The sequence below is a fragment of the Strongylocentrotus purpuratus genome, unplaced genomic scaffold, assembly GCF_000002235.5.
Source record: "Strongylocentrotus purpuratus isolate Spur 01 unplaced genomic scaffold, Spur_5.0 spur5_scaffold_5, whole genome shotgun sequence".
In the NCBI taxonomy this organism is placed as follows: Eukaryota; Metazoa; Echinodermata; class Echinoidea; order Camarodonta; family Strongylocentrotidae; genus Strongylocentrotus; species Strongylocentrotus purpuratus.
This window is the reverse complement of record NW_022145611.1, coordinates 40,820,474-40,844,932: the sequence shown is the minus strand read 5'-3', so window position 1 is coordinate 40,844,932 and position 24,459 is coordinate 40,820,474. Positions and strand designations below refer to the sequence as shown.

General features: G+C 38.0%; 2 protein-coding genes across 2 annotated transcripts in view; both read left to right on the top strand.

Annotated features, from left to right (window-relative positions):
- Positions 1-315: 315 nt before the first annotated feature.
- LOC576695 (zinc finger FYVE domain-containing protein 26) lies at positions 316-5,086 on the top strand. The gene is made up of 6 exons (XM_030999213.1): positions 316-370; positions 2,616-2,887; positions 3,383-3,467; positions 4,022-4,108; positions 4,273-4,956; positions 5,054-5,086. Exons 2-6 carry the CDS (start codon positions 2,643-2,645, stop codon positions 5,084-5,086), a joined length of 1,134 nt encoding a protein of 377 aa, XP_030855073.1. The 5' UTR covers positions 316-370; positions 2,616-2,642.
- Positions 5,087-5,606: 520 nt separating this feature from the next.
- Positions 5,607-24,459, top strand: part of LOC115919083 (zinc finger FYVE domain-containing protein 26-like) — a 38,952-nt gene continuing 20,099 nt past the window's right edge. Inside the window, exons 1-21 of the mRNA XM_030999366.1 lie at positions 5,607-5,769; positions 6,128-6,219; positions 6,606-6,775; positions 7,030-8,256; positions 10,585-10,665; positions 11,798-11,982; positions 12,592-13,714; positions 14,157-14,277; positions 14,699-14,943; positions 15,358-15,587; positions 16,215-16,384; positions 17,329-17,414; positions 17,852-17,952; positions 18,514-18,606; positions 18,964-19,192; positions 19,734-20,329; positions 21,498-21,722; positions 22,188-22,343; positions 22,799-23,032; positions 23,510-23,575; positions 23,946-24,125. Coding sequence (XP_030855226.1) covers positions 5,632-5,769; positions 6,128-6,219; positions 6,606-6,775; positions 7,030-8,256; positions 10,585-10,665; positions 11,798-11,982; positions 12,592-13,714; positions 14,157-14,277; positions 14,699-14,943; positions 15,358-15,587; positions 16,215-16,384; positions 17,329-17,414; positions 17,852-17,952; positions 18,514-18,606; positions 18,964-19,192; positions 19,734-20,329; positions 21,498-21,722; positions 22,188-22,343; positions 22,799-23,032; positions 23,510-23,575; positions 23,946-24,125 — 5,748 coding nt within the window. The 5' untranslated portion in view covers positions 5,607-5,631. The remainder of the gene's footprint in view (positions 5,770-6,127; positions 6,220-6,605; positions 6,776-7,029; positions 8,257-10,584; positions 10,666-11,797; positions 11,983-12,591; positions 13,715-14,156; positions 14,278-14,698; positions 14,944-15,357; positions 15,588-16,214; positions 16,385-17,328; positions 17,415-17,851; positions 17,953-18,513; positions 18,607-18,963; positions 19,193-19,733; positions 20,330-21,497; positions 21,723-22,187; positions 22,344-22,798; positions 23,033-23,509; positions 23,576-23,945; positions 24,126-24,459) is intronic.

Below are 24,459 nucleotides of genomic sequence, written 5' to 3'. Positions count from 1 at the left end.
TTCCTTTGTCTACCTGAGGAACTGTATATTTTATGCGCACGCGGCATACTTGTACCTTGAGCATGACAAAAAGGCGCTATATAAATATCAATATGTATGTATGTATGTACTAGATTTAGGAAAATCAAGGTTGACGCATTCTCGATCGTCGACTGACACGACGTAACGCATGCGCAGTGCCTTAAAATGACGTCACACGTTGCAGTCAAAGCTGTCGACGTGCAAATCTAAAAGTCCCTATCGACGGGGAGTCGACGGTAGAGGGCAAACGTTACGTCGCATCATGTGATATTGTTTTTATCATCTAATTTGCATATTTTGGATTAAGCCTGATGTGATGGCAGTCAGCAGCTAGCAGTACGAATTCAGGGTAATGATATTCTCTGTCACAAAGCATGTATTCTTCAACAATCGTTAAAATGCTTTCGTTTTCAAATGTTAAGCTTTTGTTCGTGTTTTATTCAATAGATTTAAGTTGAGACGAGAGAAATGGTACAGTTCAATTTAGTGACTAGTCCCATTGCTTAAAATTCATGTTAGTTATTACTGTTAGTGTTACTTGTTCATGAGAGTAATTGAGACACATACACGAGTCATGCCACACCAGTTAAAAATCGGTGCCATAAAATGACCTAGTCATAGGCATAGACAGTGAGCAAGCATTATTATCAACAACTACGAGGGTATGGTACAACTACAAACTATCATTAGGGTGTCTGATCGCGCACCTGATGTTGTGTGCTGAAAGTGAAATCCTTCCAATGCCATGGCAATAGAGATTGCATGCATCCCTACCTATGCATTCTATGTGCATTGCGGGACCATGCAAAATTGGTCAATGAGTTTATGAACAAATTGAAATTCAAACCTTTATCGCTCGTGATCCTTGCCGTGATCCTGAAGGTGAAACTCAATAAATGAGGTGTCATCAGAGACGCCAAGTTCAAAGATCAGCAATGCGTGACATTTTCATGATTCGGCACGCGAGCTCGCGTGCGAGGGTATAACACACGTATAAGGTATAGCGTTTTTTCAAAATCTAGCGGGCGCGTCGTGCGTAAGAGCATACTTGGTAGCTCTGTGTCATATGAAAGAGCAGGTTTTTCTCCATATTCCCCAAAGGGGCACGCCCTCAGAATTCTAAAATATCCTGGTCAAAACAGTCATCATTGAAATGTTGTTTGCATCCTAACTAAAAAATTTGCCACTTTCCTGAAGCGCGCCTCCCAGGCTTATTTTTTCGCTAGCCCCAAGGGATCACAAGCGATGACAGTTTGAAAATACTGTTCCTCCCATTTTTTGGATCAGCTAATTAGGGAGGCGTGCGCTCCGCTCAGTCCAAACCATGGTGATAACTTGTAAAATCTGCACATGCATATTCCTTCGGACTGCATACAGTGTACCGTATTTGCCGACGTAAAGGCCGCAGTATTTGTAGAAGAGAAAATATCAAAAAGTCGGGGGTGCGGCCTATGCGGCGAAAGAGTAAAAAAACAAAAAAACTTGCAACTCAAAACCATGAAGCACAGCCCGATTTTGTACATATGGGACAACAATGAAAGGTGATGGACATTTCTAGAATAACTGTCTAGAATAACACATGTCTTACCAACAATTATGTGTTATATTTTTTAAATGAAGGGCAAAGTTTTGCCAATCTCGTAAATAAAATTCATAACTTACTAACCAAACTCTACTGGTACATGTAGTCCAGATTTAAGTTTTTGCCGTAGCTAAAGAAACTTCAATCCTCTCGATCGCGTGAGCAAAGCTATGTCGTAATACACAAAAGAGAGGAGCAATACATGAGAGAAAACTGCAAGTGATATCACCAGTGCGGGATGGCCAAGCGGTCTAAGGTGGTGATTTTAGTCATGTCAACATTTGTAGGGAAGAGTTCATATCCCACCTCCGACAATTTTTTTTTTTTTTTAAATGTCAAAATCGGGGGTGCGACCTATACGGCGCTGCGGCCTTATCGCCAGCAAATACGGTATGTGTATTAGGCGAACAAACCCGGAAGTGAATGCACATTATAGACAATGGAGGTAGAGCTTGCCGATTGCGCTCAAACCTGGAAGTGGACACACGTTGTAGACACATGCTCAAGTTGCGCATTCAGCTAAGCAACATGCGTACACTTGTACGCGTATGCACACGCTTGCATATTGCGTGATGCAGCTGTTTGGCTAAATTTAGCAAAACAACCTAACTCTGCATGTACATTGAATATTGCAGAGTTTTTGAGGGGCTGTATCTTTTGATAGAAACATCGGTGAGTCTTGAAATTTGAAATGTATTATTCTGATTACATTTTTTATTCAAATATTCAACAAAAATGGTGAAAAACGATCCCAAATTGAAAATTGAAAAATCGTTCAGACACCCTAAATTTAGTAAAATGTTGCACTGTATATAATCCTAGGGTTCTTACAAGTCATTGGATCATCATCATTCAAAACTTCAATCTACATTTCCATGGTGTGTGTCCAGAGAAATTCCCAATCTTAGTAAATTGCGTAATAAAAATGCAGGATATAAGAGGTTAAACTTAAAATTGTGTCATGTTACTGTGAGATACCATTGTAAACACTACATTGTATTTCTCATTACAGATATAAAGTCCCAATTCAAACCTTCGCATGATGGCTACTTCCGGCCACCATGTATCTGACTGTTCCAAGGCCTCTAGAGTCCATCCATTTGGACTGGAAGTATCAGTCACACAGGATCAACTCCTCACTGCTTTCTTCAACCATCTCTACCTTGGCCAGTGGGAGTTAGCAAGTGCATGTGCTGCAAGCCTTGAAAGTCTACAGGGATCTGATGATCAAGTAGACATTAGGGTTGTACTGCAAGCTATCATCAGACATCCACATGACATCAGGTATTTAAAATTAGATTCATAGAATTTCTGTTCTTTGGCTAAAATCGAGTTCTGGCCATGAAATTCCATTCCGAGAGAAACTGGATATACCGTAATACATTTGTGAATTTTCCATTATGAAAAGGTTTGTTTAGACCAGCAAAACAGAAATGTTTGGAAACCTGCTTGACCCACATTCACTGACAATAAACAACTCATGTTTGTATTAAGCATATGATCTCAATAACATACTATATCAGTATCGCATTTTACATGTTATATACCCAAACTGTTTGTCAGGCATTATTAATTTGTAGTCTGGAACATTCAGTGTAATTTTCATTTGAATCTTTAACAATATTTTATTCCGTCATTATTAGAACTCAAATTATCTTAGGAGCTAAATCAGTTTAAATTTGAATCAGCATTTCTAGATAAGTGAATGGATAAATGTGAAAGTGGATTAGTTGGCATGAGAGCAATTCTATAAAAAAAAATATAACTTTCTCTACATAGTCTTGGTTTGGATAGCATTTCATCTCCTCATCAGCTTGCTTGGTTAGCATCACTTCATTTGAAGCAGGAGGCCAGGAAGGAAGAGGTGAGAAAGGAGCTAAACAAATTTAATTTGTTCTTTATTGTAACTATGGTTGTGGCAGAAATTCGTACATAAGTCAAGATTTATTCTCAAGTGCAATGGTGTGGACGAGTGGATAAATTTCTTCGGAAATAGCCTTGAGAAAAAATTGTGTAAAGCAGTAAAAAAAAGAATTAAGTAATCATTAATTATTAACACGGTGGACATACATATTTTTATCTGTTTTTCACTTTTGGGGCTATAACTGTCTATTTGATATTCTTCTTACAGGGACTGCTGGTGTGATCAGCTTTCAACAATTATCTATTGATACTTGAAATTCAATTCATAATTGCATAACGGTATACAACAACAACAAAAAGAAAAAGAAGAAGATAGTCTCTTCTTTATTAATTTTTTGTTTTTCGCTTCTCATTATGAATAAAGACAATACCAAACTCCCAGTATTTGAAATGTAGAATTTTTTAAATATTTGCTTGTGTTATCTTGATCGTGGAGAAGTAAGTGACTTGCCTACAAAGAAATTTGTATTAAATATTTTTTTAAATTTTCTACAGGATTTATCTGCTGACGATTACAGAGAGGTCGAACTCAGACTGTTACTATACCTTGCAAATTCTGATGCTGGCTCAGCCGTTTTACAGGTGAGGATTAAGTAATTGCTAAAAAGGACATAACCTTACAGTTTAAATCACTCTAGTTGTTATTTATACATCTGCCGTATTTAGAAATCACACTGTCACTTACATTTGAGTTATTCCACATAGATATTCTTTCACTTATTTTTCCTCTGATTCTTTTGTTACAGGAAGTATATATGTACTTCAAGGCTGTTCAGTTGCAACTTGAGGCTGCTCATCAGATGCTGGTTCAGAAACAGACACTGCTTCCAAACCTTTCAAAAGACTGCCTCAAATTCCTGCTGTCAACTCTTAGCAAAGATGTCACTCTTGGTCACACTATCATACAACGCCTCCTCCTGCCAAAACAACACAGGGTGGAAGAAAACAATCTATCTCTTCATCAGGTCTATATCACTTGTCTTAGGGACTGCATATCATCATTAGAGTCAGTAGGTGACAGAGGCAGTGTGGTAGAAAAGGAACAAATGGTGCAATTGATTCACAGTCTTCTGAACTATTTTGATCCTCCTGTCTCACTGCTACCCAGACTTGATATTGAGGAACTGTTCACAAGTTTGCTTAGGCTTGCCAATCACTACCCAGGATTGTTTAATGAGTCTTCACTCACTGCAATCCTTGTTGGTCGGGACTCGGACACATTGCTCCAAACTTTTCTGAAGGTTCAGTCTACCATGAGCTGGGAGTGTGTAGAGAGAGATGTATGTACCAGGCATCCTCAGCTGAAGTGTATGTGTCCAGAGCTGAGGATTAACTTTGCCCTGTCAATGATGGACGATAGAGAAGCTGCTTGGAGGAACCTCTTGCACTGGGTGTTAGAGAATGATCAACATGTTCTAATCAAGATTGTGGTAAGTCTGGGTTTCTCATGTTATGAAATGAATATAGTGTCATATGTGCAGTTTAGGAATTGATTTGGTTACATTAAATTTAATTTGCACTTGAAAGAATTCTTCGCTCTCCTATCGTGGAGGACTGTAGTTTGAGCTGTTGACCACCTCGGAAGCTACTTTATTTATACTCATGAGATTTGTTTTCAAGATGGGAAAATTTACTGTTCAAGTGAATTTTTTTCTTCATCATTGATTCAAGGAACCATACTTAGCTTCTTATTTCTTAATGACATTGTTCATACTTACTTAGCTACTGTTCTTACACAGTTTGCATAGCATGCATTTCTTTAAAGTGTGATATCTAGTTACAGCTCTTGGTATGCATGCATCACTCTATGTTTCCATCACTGTTCTCTGAATTCTTTGCATTGTTTGTACTTTTCTCTCTCTCTTTCATGTATTATGATCCTCTCTTTCTCTCTCTCTCTCTCTCTCTCTCTCTTGCTCTCTCTCTCTCTCTCTCTCTCTTGCTCTCTCTCTCTCTCTCTCTCTCTCATATCTCTCTCTCATCTCTCATCTCTCTCTCTCTCTCTCTCTCTCTCTCTATCTCTCTCATATCTCTCTCTCATCTCTCATTTCTCTCTCCCTGCACTTGTCCAACAGGAATTGTCATTAACTCTAATTCGAGAGAGAATGTATGAGGAGCTGAGCAACCTTCTCCAGCCTAGTGAGTTTGCACCCATTAGACCTCTTATCTTACTCCTTGGATGGGGTCATGTGGATAGCTGTTCAGCTGCTCGGAATCTCATACAGACACTATGGAAAAAACAAGTATGTACATACCCAAATGTTTTTTTTTTTAAAGGCATTGATTCGACATGGAGAACATGGATGAATAACAAACAATTCAGGCATAAAATATTTCACTGATGTAAAACACATTTATTCAGGTGAGTTAGCCAGGCAAAATATGTTGAAGTCCCTGGACCATATACAAAAAGAATTGTAAGAAGTAAAGAGAGAAAGAATTACATATTTACTATGTGTTATATTTGTTTCAAGTGTTTTAACAGGATTTGTTTTTACTTTTGAGAAATATACTTGTTCAAAAGGTGTGTTTTTCCTACTGAAACCTGTATGTTGAGTTCTTATAATAGTAACTTACCAGCAACCTGTTTTTTTCTTGTAGCCTATCAATGGTGCAGATGATGTGTTGCAGCAGGCCTGCCAGAGACTTCATCAAGATGTACAACTCATCCAATGGTGCTTGGAGCAAGTCAAGTAAGTCCTATCATCTTCCAACATCTTACTACAACTACTGGTAGTTCCAATTGTAGAAGATACATAAACGCACATGCAAATATGGAAACAAGGAACCGTGTTCAGATAAGCGGGTTGTGAGATATATTCATCCTGGAGAAGAAAACATGTTAAAATTGACGCTTGTTCATCAAGTTGTATTGGTGATGTTACTCAGTTGATATTCTAGAAGTGTAAATTGTGCGTATAGAGTGTCTGATGTGGAATAAAAAGCACTTCTGAAAGAGTCATTCATTTTGTAAATGGAACAATGCATTCTTAATAGTTGTCTGTTAGATGAATTCTGACTTCATAATCATATTGGTCATTTCTTAGTAATCTTCTCTCTGTCAATGAAACTTCCTCAGACCTTTGATAGCCAAGTATGATGGTGACCTTTCATTGGAGCAGAAGGCTACAACCATGTTTCAAGGGGCAGACTCTCATTCAGTACTGAGATTACTCTATCACTTCACAAACCTCTCAAACATAGATCCTATGGAAGGATTCCGTCTTCTGAACTCTATACCTCATCTGGGTAAGAAAGGTTTGCCTCTTCTTGTAATTTACTGTCATTGATTGAAAGCTTTAAAAATAGCACCTAAATTAATATTTTTAAAATCAGTATATACAAAAATTGAAGCACAATGTTTACACACTTGGTGATTATAATGTATGCACCTGAATGATCTTCTATGGGTTATATTCATAGCGAATTTTGGAAACAATTATGTTAAGATATGTACAAAATCTGTTTTTAATAATTTATTTGTTTTTGCATTGATTTTCTAGAATTAACACAGAACAAAGGCCATGAAGCAAAGACAGTGAGGTTTGCTGACGACAAGGAGTTAGTTGACCAAAAGCGAGATTGCACAATCTATAGGAGTTTCCTGGCCATAGGGAATGTCATGTCTGCACTGATATACAGTGCTAATCCAACTCCTACTGCCCAGGATGTACATGGTAGTGGAGCTCCTACTCCACCTACAGTATCAGTGGTGCCTCCAGAGGGCCAAGGTGAAATAAGACCCTTAACTCCTGGAACAGTTAGGAATGAGTCTGAGAATGTTGAAGATGAGGATAAGAGCTGGCAGACGTGTGTTGTGGGTAAGCTGAGAGCAGCTAAGGAGCATCTTTCAGAGATTGTTCCTCTCACATACAGGGTTGAAATCCTGGAGAATCTCTTCTCTCTGCTGTTTGCAAGATATGAGGACATCCAAACTCTTGAGAGTGGTGCTGTGATGTCAGACAGTGGAGGAGAGGAGGGCCATGTGGATGAGGAGTGGAACAACATGAGCTTTAATACAAGTCTGGAAAGTGTGGAAAGCCCCTTCAAGGAGGGTTCACTTTTGACAGAGTTCACCTTCCCAACAAGTCTTGCGAAGAGTTCGTCTGTCATTGAGAACCGTTCTGTGATGAACGGCCAGATGAAAGGTAGAACCCAAAGCTCCAGTGACGCTACACTCACCTCTTCCCTGCTTGATAGAACAGATGTGCTTGAAAGTGGTGATGTGCAGCGATTGAAATATGGAAAGAGGACCAGTTCTGAGACTACAAACAGTCTGCAAAGTCATCTGAATCACTTTGGGTCTTCAGTCAACAGGGTTGGTTTTCTCACCAATCGAAGGTTCATGCAGGAGCTGCTAACAATGCTCAAGGAGTGCATCGAGGAAGTGAATACCGCCAAACTTGCCAATATGGTATCCAAGGAACCGTCCCAAGGGTCTTCCGATGAGGTCCTCCAATCACATCTTCTCACATCTGTACCCCAGACCCATTTTGCCCAGCATATTGCCCAGCTCACTAAGAGAATCAATGAAGCTCGTTGGCGCTTTCAACTGGTTTCCAGTCACCAAGCCAATGTTGATGATGAAGACAAGTATGACGAGGTTGCAGAGGAGGAAGTTGTCATCAGGAAATTCTTTGAAGCCTGGAGTGATGAAATAGGAGAAGGAAAGAAGAAAAGGAAAAGAACTTCATCCAAACAAAGTCAAAGTAGAGGCAGAAGTGTATCAGGTTTGAGATTTTATTTCTTAAGTGCATGTTAACATTTCAAGAGTAGAAGAATATTATTATGATTTGTAAATCAAGAAATAGCGCACAAGTTTATGTAAAAGATAGATTTATTTGTAAAATCATCTTTTACTGCTCCAACGCCTGAACCATGGAAATCGATATGGTGGTTTCCATTACAGTGAAATGAAACTGATGAAAATGTTAACAATTGAATTTAATTTTATCTGCTGTATTAATGCATTTTAAAGTTGTAAATTGATATGCTGGTTTTTGTGATGTTCACATATCATAAAAATATGCTATCATAAGTATGCGAGTAAAAGCTTATTATCATAAGTGCATATTTTATTCAATATAAGGGGGCCGTTTCTCGAAACCAACTCCATGACAGTCATATCTTTGTCGGCGACCTACGGAGATGTCATGAAGCGGATAAACCGTTTCACAAAGCCATGACAGACATGATATCGATATATCGCGATACTAGCAGCTCAAGAACATAGTCTTTGTCACGATCCATTTGATTTAGCAAGAATAACCCAAAACAAGTTTTGGGGCTAAAATTGTTCAAAACGAAATATATACATATAAATTCTCCTAAAATAAATAATAAATAGTGTCATTATCATATTTCTGTAAAGATTCTTAAATTGAAGAAAAACTGGTGAGTGTTTTTTTTCGACAGTCAAATAAAAAGTTATTTGAAGGATACCGTAATGTGATAGTTTATTAATACGTACTTTTTTGTTTATTGTGACGAGGAATTTTAGGCAAAATGTCTTTTCTCAGCCAGTTTTTATTCTTGAGTCTCATAAATACTCGTTATATAATTGATTTGATATTTAAAATATAATTTGGAAGAAGTAATTAGAGAGGGAATAATAATGCACATAGGCCCCAAAGGTATGACGGTATCCCAAGAAAAGACTATGGATCAACTATGGACAACGGTGTGTAACATTCTTACCTCTCTTAAGTTATAGTTTAATGATTTGTGATTTAATGTTTATATTCAGCTTTTTAAAGTTTCTGTATAATTTGTATTCTCACTTATGTACATTTGCATTTCGCATCCGAGAGAATTACGTACCGAACTCGTCTATATTTTTCTCAAAATGATAGTGAAACTAGTCGTCCATTTCGCGGCCCATGGAATGGCAACAAACTGACTTGTGATGGCGCTTTACAGCAATTAAAAAGATATGACAGGTTCGGAGCAGTGACAACTCGCTTGTCGCGGAAGTTGTCGCTCATCTTGGCAAAGACGGCTTTGTGAAACACTTAGCTGACAAGTTGCGCGACAGTGGCGAGATGTCGTTGATCTTGTAGTTATGACGGTTTCGAGAAACAGCCCCAAGATGTACATCACATTGTCTATTTATAGATTCATCATTTTACTTCGTGATTTCTGTTTACCAATTAATTATGATTTGCAATCAAATATATACATATGTAGCTGGATTTGTATTGCTGGTTGAATGGAAGTTGATACCAGTTTGATTAAGATTGATTCATTTAGCATATTTTATATACACACATGTATTCCAATTTTCCATCCAAGCAGATGAATATATCTTGCTTGAGTTTCATTGTGTAAATATGCCATTTGTATTGTGTTTGACAAATTTTAAATGTTTTTTTTTTCTTCTCTGAACCTTCATGCTAAGAACTATTGTAACTGCACCCAAACTAACATTACAAATAACAAAGTATGTAACATACATTGTCAATTTGCCATGCACCTCTCTAACTTGCACCCAAATACCCTTAATCACAAGGATAGTCTACAGATCCCTTCCATCTCTACTTTAAAAAAAAAAATCAAATATTTTCGCAACTTTCCTTCAATCAAACAAACAACGATAACACAAGAATGTTATGTCACATTGCATGAACCAACACTTCTAATACATATCACTTGAACCCCAGCCCTGTTTCACAAAACCTTACACAATTACCAACTGTCATCATTTTATGTAGAGAAAATGCTACTGTAATTTGTTATTGATGACAAGTTGTATGAACAGGGCCTTTATTAAAATAGCCTGCACCAGTAAGAGCATCATTATATGAATCCAGCGGTAACACTTTTTAAATGCATGGTTACTAACTTCCCCTGACCTTGCATTCATTTTCGCTATAATAACTGGCACCACAGTCTGTCACCTTCACACCTTCACATGCACTCACATAATCACTTTCACTGGCAAACACATTCCTGTAAATCCACGGCTTCTGCTTGGAGTGTCATTGTATTTGTGTGTCTTCCCTCTGGAGTGTATACTGGAGAAGAATGTTATCACACCTTGTTGTATGTCTCGCCTGTAGGCTGGAGTAGTTCTGATCCGGGAAGCGGTAACCACTCAACGCACTCACAGACACGCCTAAGTGCAGGTCCAATGTCTACAGGTTAGCTATCATTGGTGTGCTGTATTGTACCTTGTTTGGGAAGCTGCTGTGCAGTCATGAATTGATAAAAACTTTCATCTTACTTTGTGAGAACCACAAAGTAGAAAGACTTCTCCCCATGCCATTCCTGCAGCATTTCAATAATGTTTGTACTCATGTTGCCTTGATAGTCCAACCTTTAATAATAGAGTTTCATCGTGTATGTTACCAAAGTTTTGAAAAAGAGTTACCTTTTCTTTTTCAGTTGGTTTTGCAATCTTCATTCGTTCTATTCTGAAAGAAACTGTTGATAGCTGTTCAAATTATTTATTTATATTTTACTTGAAAATATAGCATTCACAGAATATAATATGTGTGCAAAGAAGGAAGATATGCATTAGGTTAACATGAACTTTATATGGCTTGTATTGGTTTTTTTTGCATAGTATTTCAAAATGGCCTTAGGTGTACCTGATGAGCTTGCATTTGGTCTTCACACTAATTATTTACACTTATTTAAAGTAAAATTCCAACCTTAATAGAAATCTTCTTTAAAAGAAAGCAGAAAATTCAGAGAAGCAGACTGGTGGAAGTTTAAAGGAAATCTGAATATTATAATCATATAATCAATTATTGTTATTATTATTAATATTATTATAAATTGACAATTTTTGATTCGCATAGCTTTAGTTTCGCCATTCTGTTTCTCTTATTTTCCTTCTTTCGTACAAATTATCACAAACATTGGATTGCTCTAAAGATATTTTCCACTTAGGTTCACTTTATACATTGCTGTTAGAAATCTTGCAATTTTAAAAAAAATATTGAAGAGCATAAAAACCATTGCAAACATTTGCAAATACTAATTTGTAGATGCAACTTTTGTTTACTCATCCATTAAAGAAATAATGTAGTGAACATTCATGCTGTCAATAAAAATCAACAATACAAATATTTAGGAACTGATTAATCTATTTCATACAAAAAAGGGATACCAACCTGATTCACTAATTTGTTTGCAGCTCCATTGTAAGAGTATCATGGTCAAATTAATATACCACTAGACTAGGGAACGTTTACATGTATGCTTCTTCAACCATGATAGACTCTTGATGCTCTGTTACTGAATTATTATCTTGAATTTGTGTGTTAGGTACCAGCAGTGGCAATGAAAGAAGAAAGAGAAGAAAGCATATGAAGTGTACCTCCCATCGAGGATCTATCAGCCCTAAGCCTCCTCTTCATCAAGACTCTAGCATCGTAGCTCAGATGCTTGCTTCAGAAGATACTCTGCTCAGGATGTGTCTCAGGAGGGGAAACTTTGCACAGGCACAGCAGGTCAGAAGGAGTAACCCAAATACAAGTCCAGTCTTTATTTGTCAGGGTTTGGGTAGGTGGTATGAAACAAGCCATGTTGTTGCAACACTCTCCGGCAATATGTGAGCCTCGATGGAGGCCATCATCTTAGAAGAGCTCTCATCCAGATGTAGAGGATGTGTTTGATAATTTTTTTTTAGAAAAGAACAGTAGAATGACTAGTGCAAGTCTGCCAGAGCAGCAAATATATATTTTAGATTTTTGGCATTTTCTGACACCATAAAAGGAAATATTGGATAATACATTTCAAGTCACCTACATTGTAGATGCATGCGATTGAAGAGAAGTATAACTAAAGTAATGGAAGCATGTATTCTAAAGGTTCAAATTGAGCCTTAAATATGACCTGTTTAGTGTGGGTATGAAGTAATATCAAATATGATCTGTTTGGAATGGGTAGGAAGTCAGGGTGAAGAGCCAGTTGAAACTGCTAGTACTTCAAGACTGGAAGTTTATATTACAGTTTTACTTCACTTTGTGAGATTAGAGTGTTTAATGGAGCAAGTATTTCAGCATCAATCCTAGAAAATATTAGATAACTTATAAATATGTTACTTTTATTGTGTATAGGTCATCAAGATCTTTGACATGAAGGACAAACCAGAGGTATCTGAAGTCCACTTTGCATCACACTGGCAGCAGGCAGTTAGTAAGCTCAGAACTCTGGACAAGTCCAAGAAGGGTTCCTCCTCCACCAACACAGTCACTTCTAGCCAGCAGCCTAAGGCTAGAGGAATACTTGGAAGCATTGCATCAATTGCTGCAGCTGGTATTTCATCACTGTCTTTGGCAGGTGTAGTAGACGACCTACTGAACAATGCTACCTTACCGATGCTACCTCACCTAGATGACCTTCATTGGGGAGTGGTAGCAGATGCTACTGGTTCAAGAGGTGGTAGCAGCATGCTGTGTCAGCAACTCAAAGCCATTAACATTTCTGCTATGGTTGTCTTTGATCTTGCATGCACTGTCAGTCATTCTTGGGAAACCTGTGGTGAGCTTTTGGATGTGGTTATGAGTCGTCTCAAAGTGGCTTCTGTCTCGGAACAGGGAAGTCCTGGACCTGAAGTGAAACTCACCAGTCCATCTCGACCAGTGTCAAGTCCCAAAGTAGACCAGTCACAGTCTTTGCTGGGTATCCCAGCATTCATTGAACAACTATACAACCTGATAAACCCAATCTCATCTAGTTCAACAGCTTTGATTTGTCCTGATGCCCTAGAGTACTTTCAGCTTTGTGCCTCTGAAGCTCTCACGACTGTCTCTGCACCCTTGGACCCATCAACCCTCCGTGCCAATGTCAATTTTGTCCTTGAAATGCGTAGAGGGCTTGAGCTTGTGACTAAGGCCCTTCAAGTATACCAGGCTGATGAAGACTGTGGCCTCGCTGAACTCTCTCTGACCTTTGGAGATAGCCCCAAGCAGAGCAGTAGTCCTAAACGTGGAGCTCCTCACCCTAGCCCGAAGCAGAGTCCTGTCAAGACGAAGCAGACAGTTTCTGAGATTCATCGTTCAGTACAGCAGCTACTCATTGCACTTGATAAGAATGTGATGCCAAGCTTCATGATGGCTTTCCCAAAGAACCGAAGCAGTGATGAGCAGCCTGTCAACCCAGCTAACTATCTCTTGACTCTGTATAACCATCTTGGTGTCCTGGCTTCTCTGGCCCATGATGCTCAAGGTTGGCAACCAGGTAATACCATACTTGCTCATATGATTAGATAATAAAATGTTGATGTCCATGATGTTCATAATCAAGCAAGGCTATAAATTGCCAATACGCTATTTAAAAAACATCTGTGTTTCCTTGGCGAAGCTAATTCTTACCATTATGTAAAATTTCACTTTAAATGTGTCTTAATTTGCTCGGACAAATATTTGGGAAATACATCTGACATAATTCCACATTGTTATGCCACATATTTAAAGTAGTGTGAGATATTAACTTCTACATAGGGTCCTGATTTAAATGTTGTGGAAAATGATAACAAAATCATTTGTTCAGAGATTTTTTTTGGGGTTCGTTTTCATTATGTATATATACTGTCATATTAAGAGTAAAGAAAGAAAGCATTAGACTTTATTGTTTGTTGATTTATTATCTTATGCTTAAATGTATTATATTTTGCTACCAGGGAGTGAGAGGCAGTTGAAAGTGGAACGAGACCTGTGTCAGAACCCATTTAGTATCCTAGCAGAGAGTCCTAGTCTGTTACTCGGTAGACTTATGTTTGCCAATCAGATCCCACCAGTCAGGTATGTCTAGCTCTTAAAACTGTGTCAAGTGTTGAAGTTATTGAGATGTAAAAAGGAGAACTTTAGAGAACCCCCACCAATAGGGTCACAAAGGGTCTGCCAATGGGATAGGAATTATAACTATTATACATCAAGTGAAATTTCTTGTAATATCTACTTATACTTGTGTAACTTCATCCTTACCAGTGTTTATTGGACTTCATAAAAGTGATAAAAAACAGATGGTCAGGAGATTTTGCTTCTATGTCCCTTCATACCCCCCCCCCACACACATACAAAGGAGTAACATATAAAAAACAAAGTGTAGTGTTTATATCCTTTTTTACTTATTATTCTTTACAATGTTTAATTCATGCATATTGAGAATCAGAAGTTTCAAGTTTGTTTTAAAAGAATTAGGTGTTACTTTCTATATATACAGGTTAGAGAGTGTAGCGAGTGAGTTGAAGCTAAACCTGGTACAGATCATCATGCAGAGCTGCTGCCCAGCTATCCCCATGCTACCCCACCACTCTACCATCCATCAAGCACCTACTACGCCCTGTCCAGGAGACTATGTGACTGTACTCAATGAAGGAGGTGTAGCAGGGGAGTGGCCCCATCCAGTCAGGAGACCATGTGTGGTTGTTGAAGAGCTTCTCAAGAAGATTATCTCTCTCATGATGAGTGAGTAATTTAGCTTCATTCCCTTGTTTTTTTATCATCCCATACCAGAATATTTCAACTACATGTATCAATGTGTACAGTTCATGGAAAAGAACAATTTCCAATTGATGATGATGATAAACAAACTCTCTCACTGAGGAATAGGCGATCATCGTTTTGTTTCCCACATCCAAAGTTGTGGGAGGGGAGAGGACATTGGGTCCTTACGTACAAGCATATACTTGCTTTCTTAGCAGTCATATGAAACAGCTCATAAATATTTCAATCAATATCTGGAATAGATTAAAATAAAAGTGACAGTGAGAGGAAAACAGAAGGAAGATATCATATCAATAAGATCTATGTAATCTGGAATGTGTTTCACAGAAATTTTATATAATCCTGGAAAGTAATTTTCGCATGTAATACTTTCAGAGCATCTATCTGGTGATGGATCAGATGCTGCCTTTGAGCTGAGTTCTGCTCCTGCTGCCTGTACTACCCCAGAGTACTGGGACATAGTCATGTCTACAAGAGAACTCATGCATGTAGACATGGACCTGCTACAGAGTAATGAAGACAAACTATGTTTCTTCACCAATCTCTTCAATCTAATGCTTGCTCATAGGGCTTTGCATCATGCTGCTCTACAGACAAACGAGAAGGTATGAAGTTCTTATCATACGCACAGGTTGGGTTCTTGATTGAATGTATTGTGATTCTATTTGCAAAATGAAAAGGCTACATGTATCATTGCAACCTGAGGATGGTAAAGGGGGGGGGGGGGTGATGATTAGAGTGTGTTTACAGTTTAGAATTAGCTGTTTTGAATATTCATTAGTCATACAAATTATCCTGATATTTCTCTTTTTGAAGTATGCCGAAGTTGATCACAAGGTTTCTTACATGTTGGCAATGAGCTTGTGAACAATTTTCCCCAACAAAATATTAATGGTCATAGAGGGATTGTATTGATTCTACAATTTTTATTTCATATTTTTAGGACAAAGTTCAATTTGGTTGTAGAAATAGTAAGTGAAGCAGTGAGAGGATGTGGTTAATATACTGCAATTTGGATTTGTATGCCTTTAAATGATATAGAGTTTACATGTTTATTGTAAAATGTGCCTTAAAGGGGAGAATTGTTTACTGAATATCGAACAATTTAATTTCACTGGGTAGATTAATTCCTTGATTGTTGATAAGATTTCTTCACCCTTGTTATTGAACTCTGTAGAAATGATTTTCAGCAAGAAACCTAGGTATTCTCAATTTCAACTCTCATATATCAGGGCAATAATTTCTTATTGGGCCACACCCGCCACCACTCACTTGGGCGTGGTACTACCAACCCTGCGTCTATCATGCTGACACCCCCTGGTATCAACAGCGGAATGGTCCTTGACCAGCTGGTTTATCTGACCAGTATGGCATACAGAGTTGGTCAGATGGGGATCATCAGGTAAGTGGATCTAGGAATTGCAGATACATATTTCTCAAAGGATGTCAAAGCTTTAAGGTTAGAGGTGTACATAGAGGTGTCAGAGTCAAGTGGTCTACACACACTTGACTTGAGATTGGAAAGTCATGGGTTCAAGCCCTTGCATGGCAATAGTGTCATTTTGCAAACATTGATCTACATTTGTCATTCTCCTCCCAGGTGTTAATTTGGTACTGGTAGGAACGAATTATTACTTAAATGCTGTGAGCACCAAAATTGATGGCCTAGCCAGGGTAGTACTGGAGTGCCTTGAGCACCTTGCTTGGTGGATATCAGCGCTATAAATATATCTAATATCATTTTTATCATAAAGGTCTATAAAGAATATGTCTGTCAAGTATGAAGTGGTAATAAAGAATTTCAGGTTCATCTGTCTGTATGTCTAGTGTAGAGAGCTTCTTTTTGGTTAGGTATGTAAATATTGATGACAATTAGTGTATTGAGTCTGAACCTAACAGTTATTGTGTGCATCTTGCATCCATTAAAATATTTTTCCTTCTTTTATGTGTGTAAATTGAATCGCAATCTTCCATTTTTTTGTTTCTTAAACTCTTTCTGAATGATGTCATCATTGTAAGATTCTCTGTGAAATGGACATTGCCCTGAGTATTCTTCAAGTTATTAATGAAACATGATCATCATTGATTGGTTTGACAAATTTTCATTAACTGTGTATGTCAGGTGCAAGTGAGGAAATAACCCATAGTATTTACATTTGATTTATGAATTAAATGAAAATATTTGAATGTATTGAATGAAAACATTTTAATGTATGTATGCCTGCTAAATTTGATTTCATGAGTAGTTGCACTTGCCTATATGAAAATAAATGTCTTGTGTCTTGCATGGATGATGTAGCTGTCATTGACATCTTTTCAATCTTCTTTTCTCTGTATATCTCACAGTGCATTTGATCTTCATTATGTCATTCTGCGATCCACTTTGCCTGTGCCTTTAGTCTATGGAGATATCTTACAACATAGACTCCATGGTATGTCAAGAACAAATATGATTATCATTTAGATGAAAAATTTCTGTACTGTTCATAGTTTCATGCTTCAGTGGACTTATATATGAAGTAAACGGTTGCCTGTGCAATTTTCCAATCTACACCTTGTACTCTGATAGACATAGAAAATATAATTGTATATAATAAATATCTTTAAAGAACTCCAATGTATAACAGCAGATGCTCTTTGCAAAGATTTCAAAAATGACATTGTTGATTGGAATCATTTTGTATTCATAAATCGTAAGAATACTCTAGATATAATTCTAGATCGATCACAGTAAAATGACGCTGTGAAAATTCCAGATACCATTCTAGTTTTGTTTCACCAGTTTCCACTTTTTTGAAAGGCTGTTCTTACTCCAATATTAGCATCTACTGTATATTATCCAGCTTCTGCAATGATTTTTGTTTTCTAGCCTTAGGAGAGGATGATCCATGGTTGAAATACATTCCTTCACCCGATTCCAGAATCACTTTTGTGTCTTGTAGCGGAGCCGCTTCCTCGCCTCGTCTCAGAGTTAGTACATTTACACCAGAATTTGATAGTATAGTAATAAATTGAGTTTTCAAGGGTTGCCAGAATAGGGCACTCATAACATAGCATGCACTTACACACACAAAATACTGTTTGCAATTAACATTGTACATGTATAAGATCATGATGATGATCATCATGTCCCATAACCACAAAGTCTTAGGGACAACACTGATTCCATAATGATCACTTCCTGCCATCTAATTATCAAACAATATTCCTTTCATTGATTTAGTCTTCCAGTCCTTTCCGCTGTCTCCTTTTCTTATCCTTCCTGGTGCAGTGCCTTGTAAAATGGTTTTGCGATGTCATTCGTCTGGGTAATATGTGCCATCATTGTAGATGATATGAGGCACTAATTATTTCAGAGAGCTTAGGTTAATTAGACAACTCTGAAATGAATAGAATGGTTTCTATTTGATGAGCACATAATATATTTGATTATTGGGATCTAAAGAGAGAGAGAGAGAGAGAGAGAGAGAAATAAAACATCAACCACATGTCTAATCTCTAACTGCTGTTTTCTGATTTGTTTTCTTCTAGGTTTTGACAGGAGATGACCTAGATGAGCAATTAACTCTGGCAATGCAGAACCATCTGGAGGCTGGAGTTAGGGTTGATGAGAAACTGAACCAGGTACAGATTATAATACCACATGCACACCTATATTTATGTAGATTTAAACTTGGGAGATAGCGCTAAATGGGGCTCCATAATCTTCTTTTATATGTACTTCTTTTTTTCTTGTGTAGTTTCATTGAGGTGTAATGTTGTTCATGGCCATTTTTACAGGGCGATATAACATAATGATCCTTAATTTCAAAAGTCAATGATCATTTTTAGTTTACTTCCTAGACATATTCATGATAATTAGCTCTACAAGCTGTCAGACGTGATGGCATACACTTCAAATTAGCTGGTTCCTTGGATTTAACTTAGTCCAACTCCATTATTTTGCAAAAAAACAATCAGTTGTATTATGTTTGTTCACAGATCATGATACCTCAATCGCTGGAATGGTTCCGCAAGGACTTCACCGGTTCCACTCTCCCAGCCAACATAGATCATGGTGATATCTACATGGGTCTACTGAGAGTCATCGGTCCTCATGTATCTCAGTATCTAGGTGATAAGCTTGAGACCTACACCATGAGGTACCTACCGAGGCACATTGAGCTAGAGAGTAAGGCAGAACTTGCCAAGGGTGGTGAAGATGGAACAGGTATGTTTAGTAATAGTTCTGCACCTAGAATTTGAATGTTCAGTGCTCTACAGGTGAGACAAAAACATTCTGGGTACTGTTCAGTCAGAGCATGGCATGGTGAAGAAAGATTTGGAATGATCAGGACCTGCCTCTGTCAATATGTTCCGGGCCTAGAAACGTAGTATTAGGCGCATTATAAATGTGAGCTATTATTATTATTAATAGAAATGTAACGCACGTACTGTCCATATATCGTGACACCACTAGTGTTCATGAACTTTATGTAACACTTTATGTAACACATCGAATTGGAGAATTGAAAATAATTGCCAGCACTTTAAAAACAGTTTTAAGTAAGCACTAGAGCAGCGCAATTGTATGAAACTGAATTTGTTTCATGGATGGTCAGGAAAAATGATAACTTTCAAACATGTGAAAATTATTACCTTTAAATAATTATATTCTAACTTGTGTATTTATTCACTTTATTGAAACTTAGAAATCTACATATATTTACAATCTCTTTCTTTTTTCCTTTATTTCATTGGTCATCCTGCAGACAAGAAACCTCCACTGCTGCGGTCCAACTCCATGAGGTTCAAGGTCATGGTAACACCTTACGACCATACCTTCAAATACAGATTCCACGGCCCAACAGATAACACAACACAATCTCGCTCACAGAAACGCAGACTCTCTGTGCCAGACAACTTTGACTCCAGTGGACTAGGCTGGAGTTTGAAAGACGAGCCTGCTACTGAACCGCCTTTCTCAATGACGGAGCCAACTTTGATGTACCTGCACTCCAAGTCCAAACTGGTGGCATCACTGGCGGGCGTGGTCAGCGCAGGTATCGGTGAAAACACAGATGACTTCGCCAGAGATAAATCCATTGATGAAGATATGCTGCCATCTAGTGTTGGTAGTCCAGGAAGTCTCTGCTTTGAGGATACCTTTGGGAGTGAGAGAACGTACAATCCCAAGCTCTCAACCCTGACGAAAGTCTTTCAGCATCTGGCAGGGTATCCCATCATGCAACATTACATCCAGTCATTCTTCTCAGAAGTGTTGTCCATAGTTGGTAGCTCTCAAGGAAATGAGCACCTTAATGAGATGGAAGTTAGAGCAAGTCTCCTGGCTGATATACGTTGCAAGGTAACTAAGTGACCTTACAATCAGTTTAGCGTATTGGCATTATTTCTAAATGTATGGGCTCCTCCCTCGATTTGTCTATTAACAATTAGATTCCTTTGGCTTTTAAGTAAAAGTAAGGTAGATTGATAAATGCATGATTTTTTTTGGTTAAATCTGTATCCATATATGGAATATGTTTGTGTGAGGCTGTAGACACTATCAAATATGCTGTTTTTTTTTCCATGATATGGCTAGTATGTGTATGATGCTTAACTTTTAATATGCTTACGAATAGTAGATTAGCCTATAATCTAGGCGGAGTGCCGAGCTTTTTTCTTTGCTGCTAGACTAACCCTAAGCAGAACGTCTGATACGGCGAGACTACGAACCGTGAGTCGCAAAGCGGCTCACCGCCTATAATCACTGGTCTAGCTAATCAATATTCATATATATTCAAAATGGCGGATCTATGAATCATTCAACAGCCCTACCACATAAGGTACACCTATGTTACGTTCGAAAATCACAGCACAAGGGGATTGCTTGGTATATTGCACTCTTTCCAAAACCAGTAGGTAATGCAACAAAAATATCCCTGCCGGCTTCAATAACGCTACGAATAGCGGATTCCTGCAGTTCTCTGAATTTTCCATTAGGAATGCCTAGTTTGTTGGCCGCATATGATAAACTTTCTCGCAGAAGATCGTCGTCGCATGAACTACCCGCCATCTTGGATGAAGAAAATGACGTAATGTCACATGATTTATAATATGCATATGCATAGACTCTTCTCCATACGTGTTTCTGATTGGTTGAGTTCATTTCGTATTCATGAGGTTTTTTCGTACGAGAAATTGCCCCGGATTCATGGTCGATAATAAAAAAAATAACGACTAAAGCTAGACCAGTGATTATAGGCGGTGAGCCGCTTCGCGGCTCACGGTTCGTAGTCTCGCCGTATCAGACGTTCTGCTTAAGGTTAGTCTAGCAGCAAAGAAAAAAGCTTGGCACTCCGCCTAGATTATAGGCTAATAGTAGATAGGAGTAAACTTGGACCTGTGAAACATTTGTCCAAAATTTATCAAACAATCCAGAGTGGATTTTTCTTTTACATTGCTCTTTTTGAAACGTGAAATCTTGAAAATTTGACATGCTCATGTCTCTTGATTTTTGATGACCTTATCTGAAGGATATTCAAGACTTACTGAAGGAGGCTGTCGAGATGCTTGTATCCAGCTGTCAGTGGGAGGCAGTCTTGAGGCTTGTGGATACTATCCGATGCGTCACTGGTACCGAGAGCTACGATGCCATCAGAGAATTTGCTGCGTACTGTGCTGGTAACCAAGTCAAGGGAGTTCAGATGACTTCATCCCCTAAACCAACATGGCAATGTCTGCTTTCCATCAGGAACAAGGTAAGATGAATCATCATGGCAGGAGGGACTGGAATGAATGAATGTATCAAGTTGGTCGAAATGTACTTTCCTAGGTTATCAGTGGAGCAGAGATGCAGGCAGGGATTGTAACATTTACATTTATATGTATAATCTTGTGGTTGTTTCAAGATATTTCAAGATATTTGGCTATCTGTTTGCAAAATTATAGTATTTTGTTTAATCTCTGTGACCTGTACATTTACTATCGAGGTAAAAATGGTTACAATCATTAAGTATCCCTTCTCTTATGTTAATAGTTAATTCAGATAAGATTGAGTTTATTGCTGAGAGTCTTACACTCTATACAATAGGTTCTAGAGACTATGTAGATTGTTGCTAACATTGAAATATACTCCATAGTAATTTCTTACTTATGAAAATCTAAGCTGAATACCTTCGATGGTAGTAGTCTTTATATATAACCCTATTTGTTTCTATTCTTAGATGCTGAGAGGCAGGGCAGTGCTAACCTCCTTGGATAGTCTTCCGATTGAAGATGCCCTGGAGCTGCTAGAATGTTGTGTCTTGGAGGACAGGAAGGACTCTGCTCTGAACACCATTTTGCACACCAAGCTTCAACAGCTGAAGATGTACAGAAAGGTAATAGCAACTTCCTCATTCAGACAACTATTTGAACATTTGATGTTTCCTAAATTTCTTTTTGGAACGATGTTTTCCCTCTGATTGAATGAATGTCTGACTGATTGACCGATTGACCGACCGACCGACCGACCGACCGACCGACCGACCGACCGACCGACCGACCGACCGACCGACCGACCGACCGACCGACCGACCGACAGACAGACCGACGAACAAACCTCGTATGGTAGGAAAAAAAAGTGCCTGCGTGGAGGGCATTAGCGGGAAATTCAGTATATCCTAAAGTATATGCAGGTCCTCTATTAACTCTAGGCATGTGACATAAGGCACATGTATTAAGAACAGAATACTAATGTAACAGTTGATTTACAGGTACAGTTCAATGCTGCAAAGTTTTAGCTTTTTGCTTGACAGTTGGCTTATAATTATAACTCTTTATGTCTTTCCATTAGATCACATTCTATGCTATGCAATACACTCCGCCGCGGTCACTTGAGGTGCTTCAGGGAGGAAGTACTCCCTCTGACCCTTCTGAGTTGATTCAACCTCTGTGTACTTGGCAGGATGTTCAGGATGCTTCTAAGACCAACCCTGACAATGTCCTCAAGCTCTTAATGTCTGCTTCAGACTTTGATCTAGCCAAGGACTGGGCAGAGCTCCATGGAGTTATTGATGATTATCAACAGGTATGGAGGCATGGCAATCTAGGAAAATGAGTTTGTATCTTGAGAATGCATGATTTTGTCTGCGATATAGAGCGGCTTAAAGAAACGTCAGTGTTAACATTTGATATTTGTTATGATGAATTTTTATACAGATATTATCATTCCTTGTTTGTTTTGTTTATACCTTCTTGATATCTGTTTAAATAAATATCCAAGTTATTTTATACATAATATGTTACATAAAGTCTTATTCAAACTTCTTGAGCAAACATGGCATTTCTCCTGACTATATGAATTGATATTGGATGCTGAAGGAGCCTCAGCATTGTGATACCTGGTACATGTACCAGAAACCCTTTTCATGTGTTCTTAGGGAAACATAACTATTTAAGATTAAAGGCAGAAGATTTGATCTCACAAATAAGGCTGTGTATTGTATATCTTGCTAGACTAAAATTGAATAACATGTTAATTTTCATCTTCGACTTTGTCTTTTAGACTATCCAAATCAACCAGTTGGAGCATTTATTATGCAGCAGTAGTAACAACCTCCAAGTCTACCAGGTACGTACACATTCCATCAATGAGTAACAGATCAAAGACAAAGACAGTAGAGACATAGAGAATTGATGAAGAAACATATTTTTGAATCACTGGATAATTGAAACCTTCATAAAGTTATTGAAATTAAGAACATAACATTCTTAAAACAATAACCTAAAACTTGAATTAAACCATTAACCATCCTTTTAGATATGGCTTGGTTTTGGTATATTACAAATACAATTTTCTCAGGCTGAGTGTTGAAGAGTTGATATTTTTGTAATAAAATGCTGATAGTTGACTGAGATTGAAATAGATGTTACTTTATATATTATTTAATTCTCAACTAGCTTGGTGATGTTTTTTTGATATTGTTTTCCCAACCTTGAAGATACTTGAGGATGCTTGTAACAATGAAGAGACAGTCTCTATGTGTACTCAGTTGCTGGAGTCTCAGAAGATAGCCCTACCAAGTGTTGTCTTCTTGGTCCAGTACCTCCTTCACAATTGCTTTGATGAACTCTCTTTGGAGAGAGCTGGCAAGCTTCATGACATTGGTATAGGAGCCAAGGTTAGTATACTCATACCGTCTGTATAGAGCCAGAAGGGCGTATACAAGTTAATGCCTTCTGGCTCTCGGCAGATAAGCAACACCACAATTTACTAGTCATTCAATGTTTATGTTGGTAAATGTCTTGCGGCAACAGAAAAAGATTTAAAACTTACTGAATATGGTTCAACATTACTAATTGTCATCTGCCAAGACAATTTTGCCATGGTACATTTTGATTTTAGTGTTTTTTTAGTTGAAACATGACAATGACAAAGTATTACGTATAAGTGCTTGTGAACTTTAACCTACATTAGTTCTAGCAATCGCAGCAACAGCAGATGATGACTTGTTA

Excerpts from the sequence above, each read along its gene's own strand:
- LOC576695 (XM_030999213.1), top strand. The coding sequence starts at position 2,643 with ATGATGGCTACTTCCGGCCACCATGTATCTGACTGTTCCAAGGCCTCT. Across the intron at positions 2,888-3,382 it reads AGACATCCACATGACATCAG|TCTTGGTTTGGATAGCATTT; the intron begins GTATTTAAAATT and ends TTCTCTACATAG. Across the intron at positions 4,957-5,053 it reads ATGTTCTAATCAAGATTGTG|AATTCTTCGCTCTCCTATCG; the intron begins GTAAGTCTGGGT and ends TGCACTTGAAAG.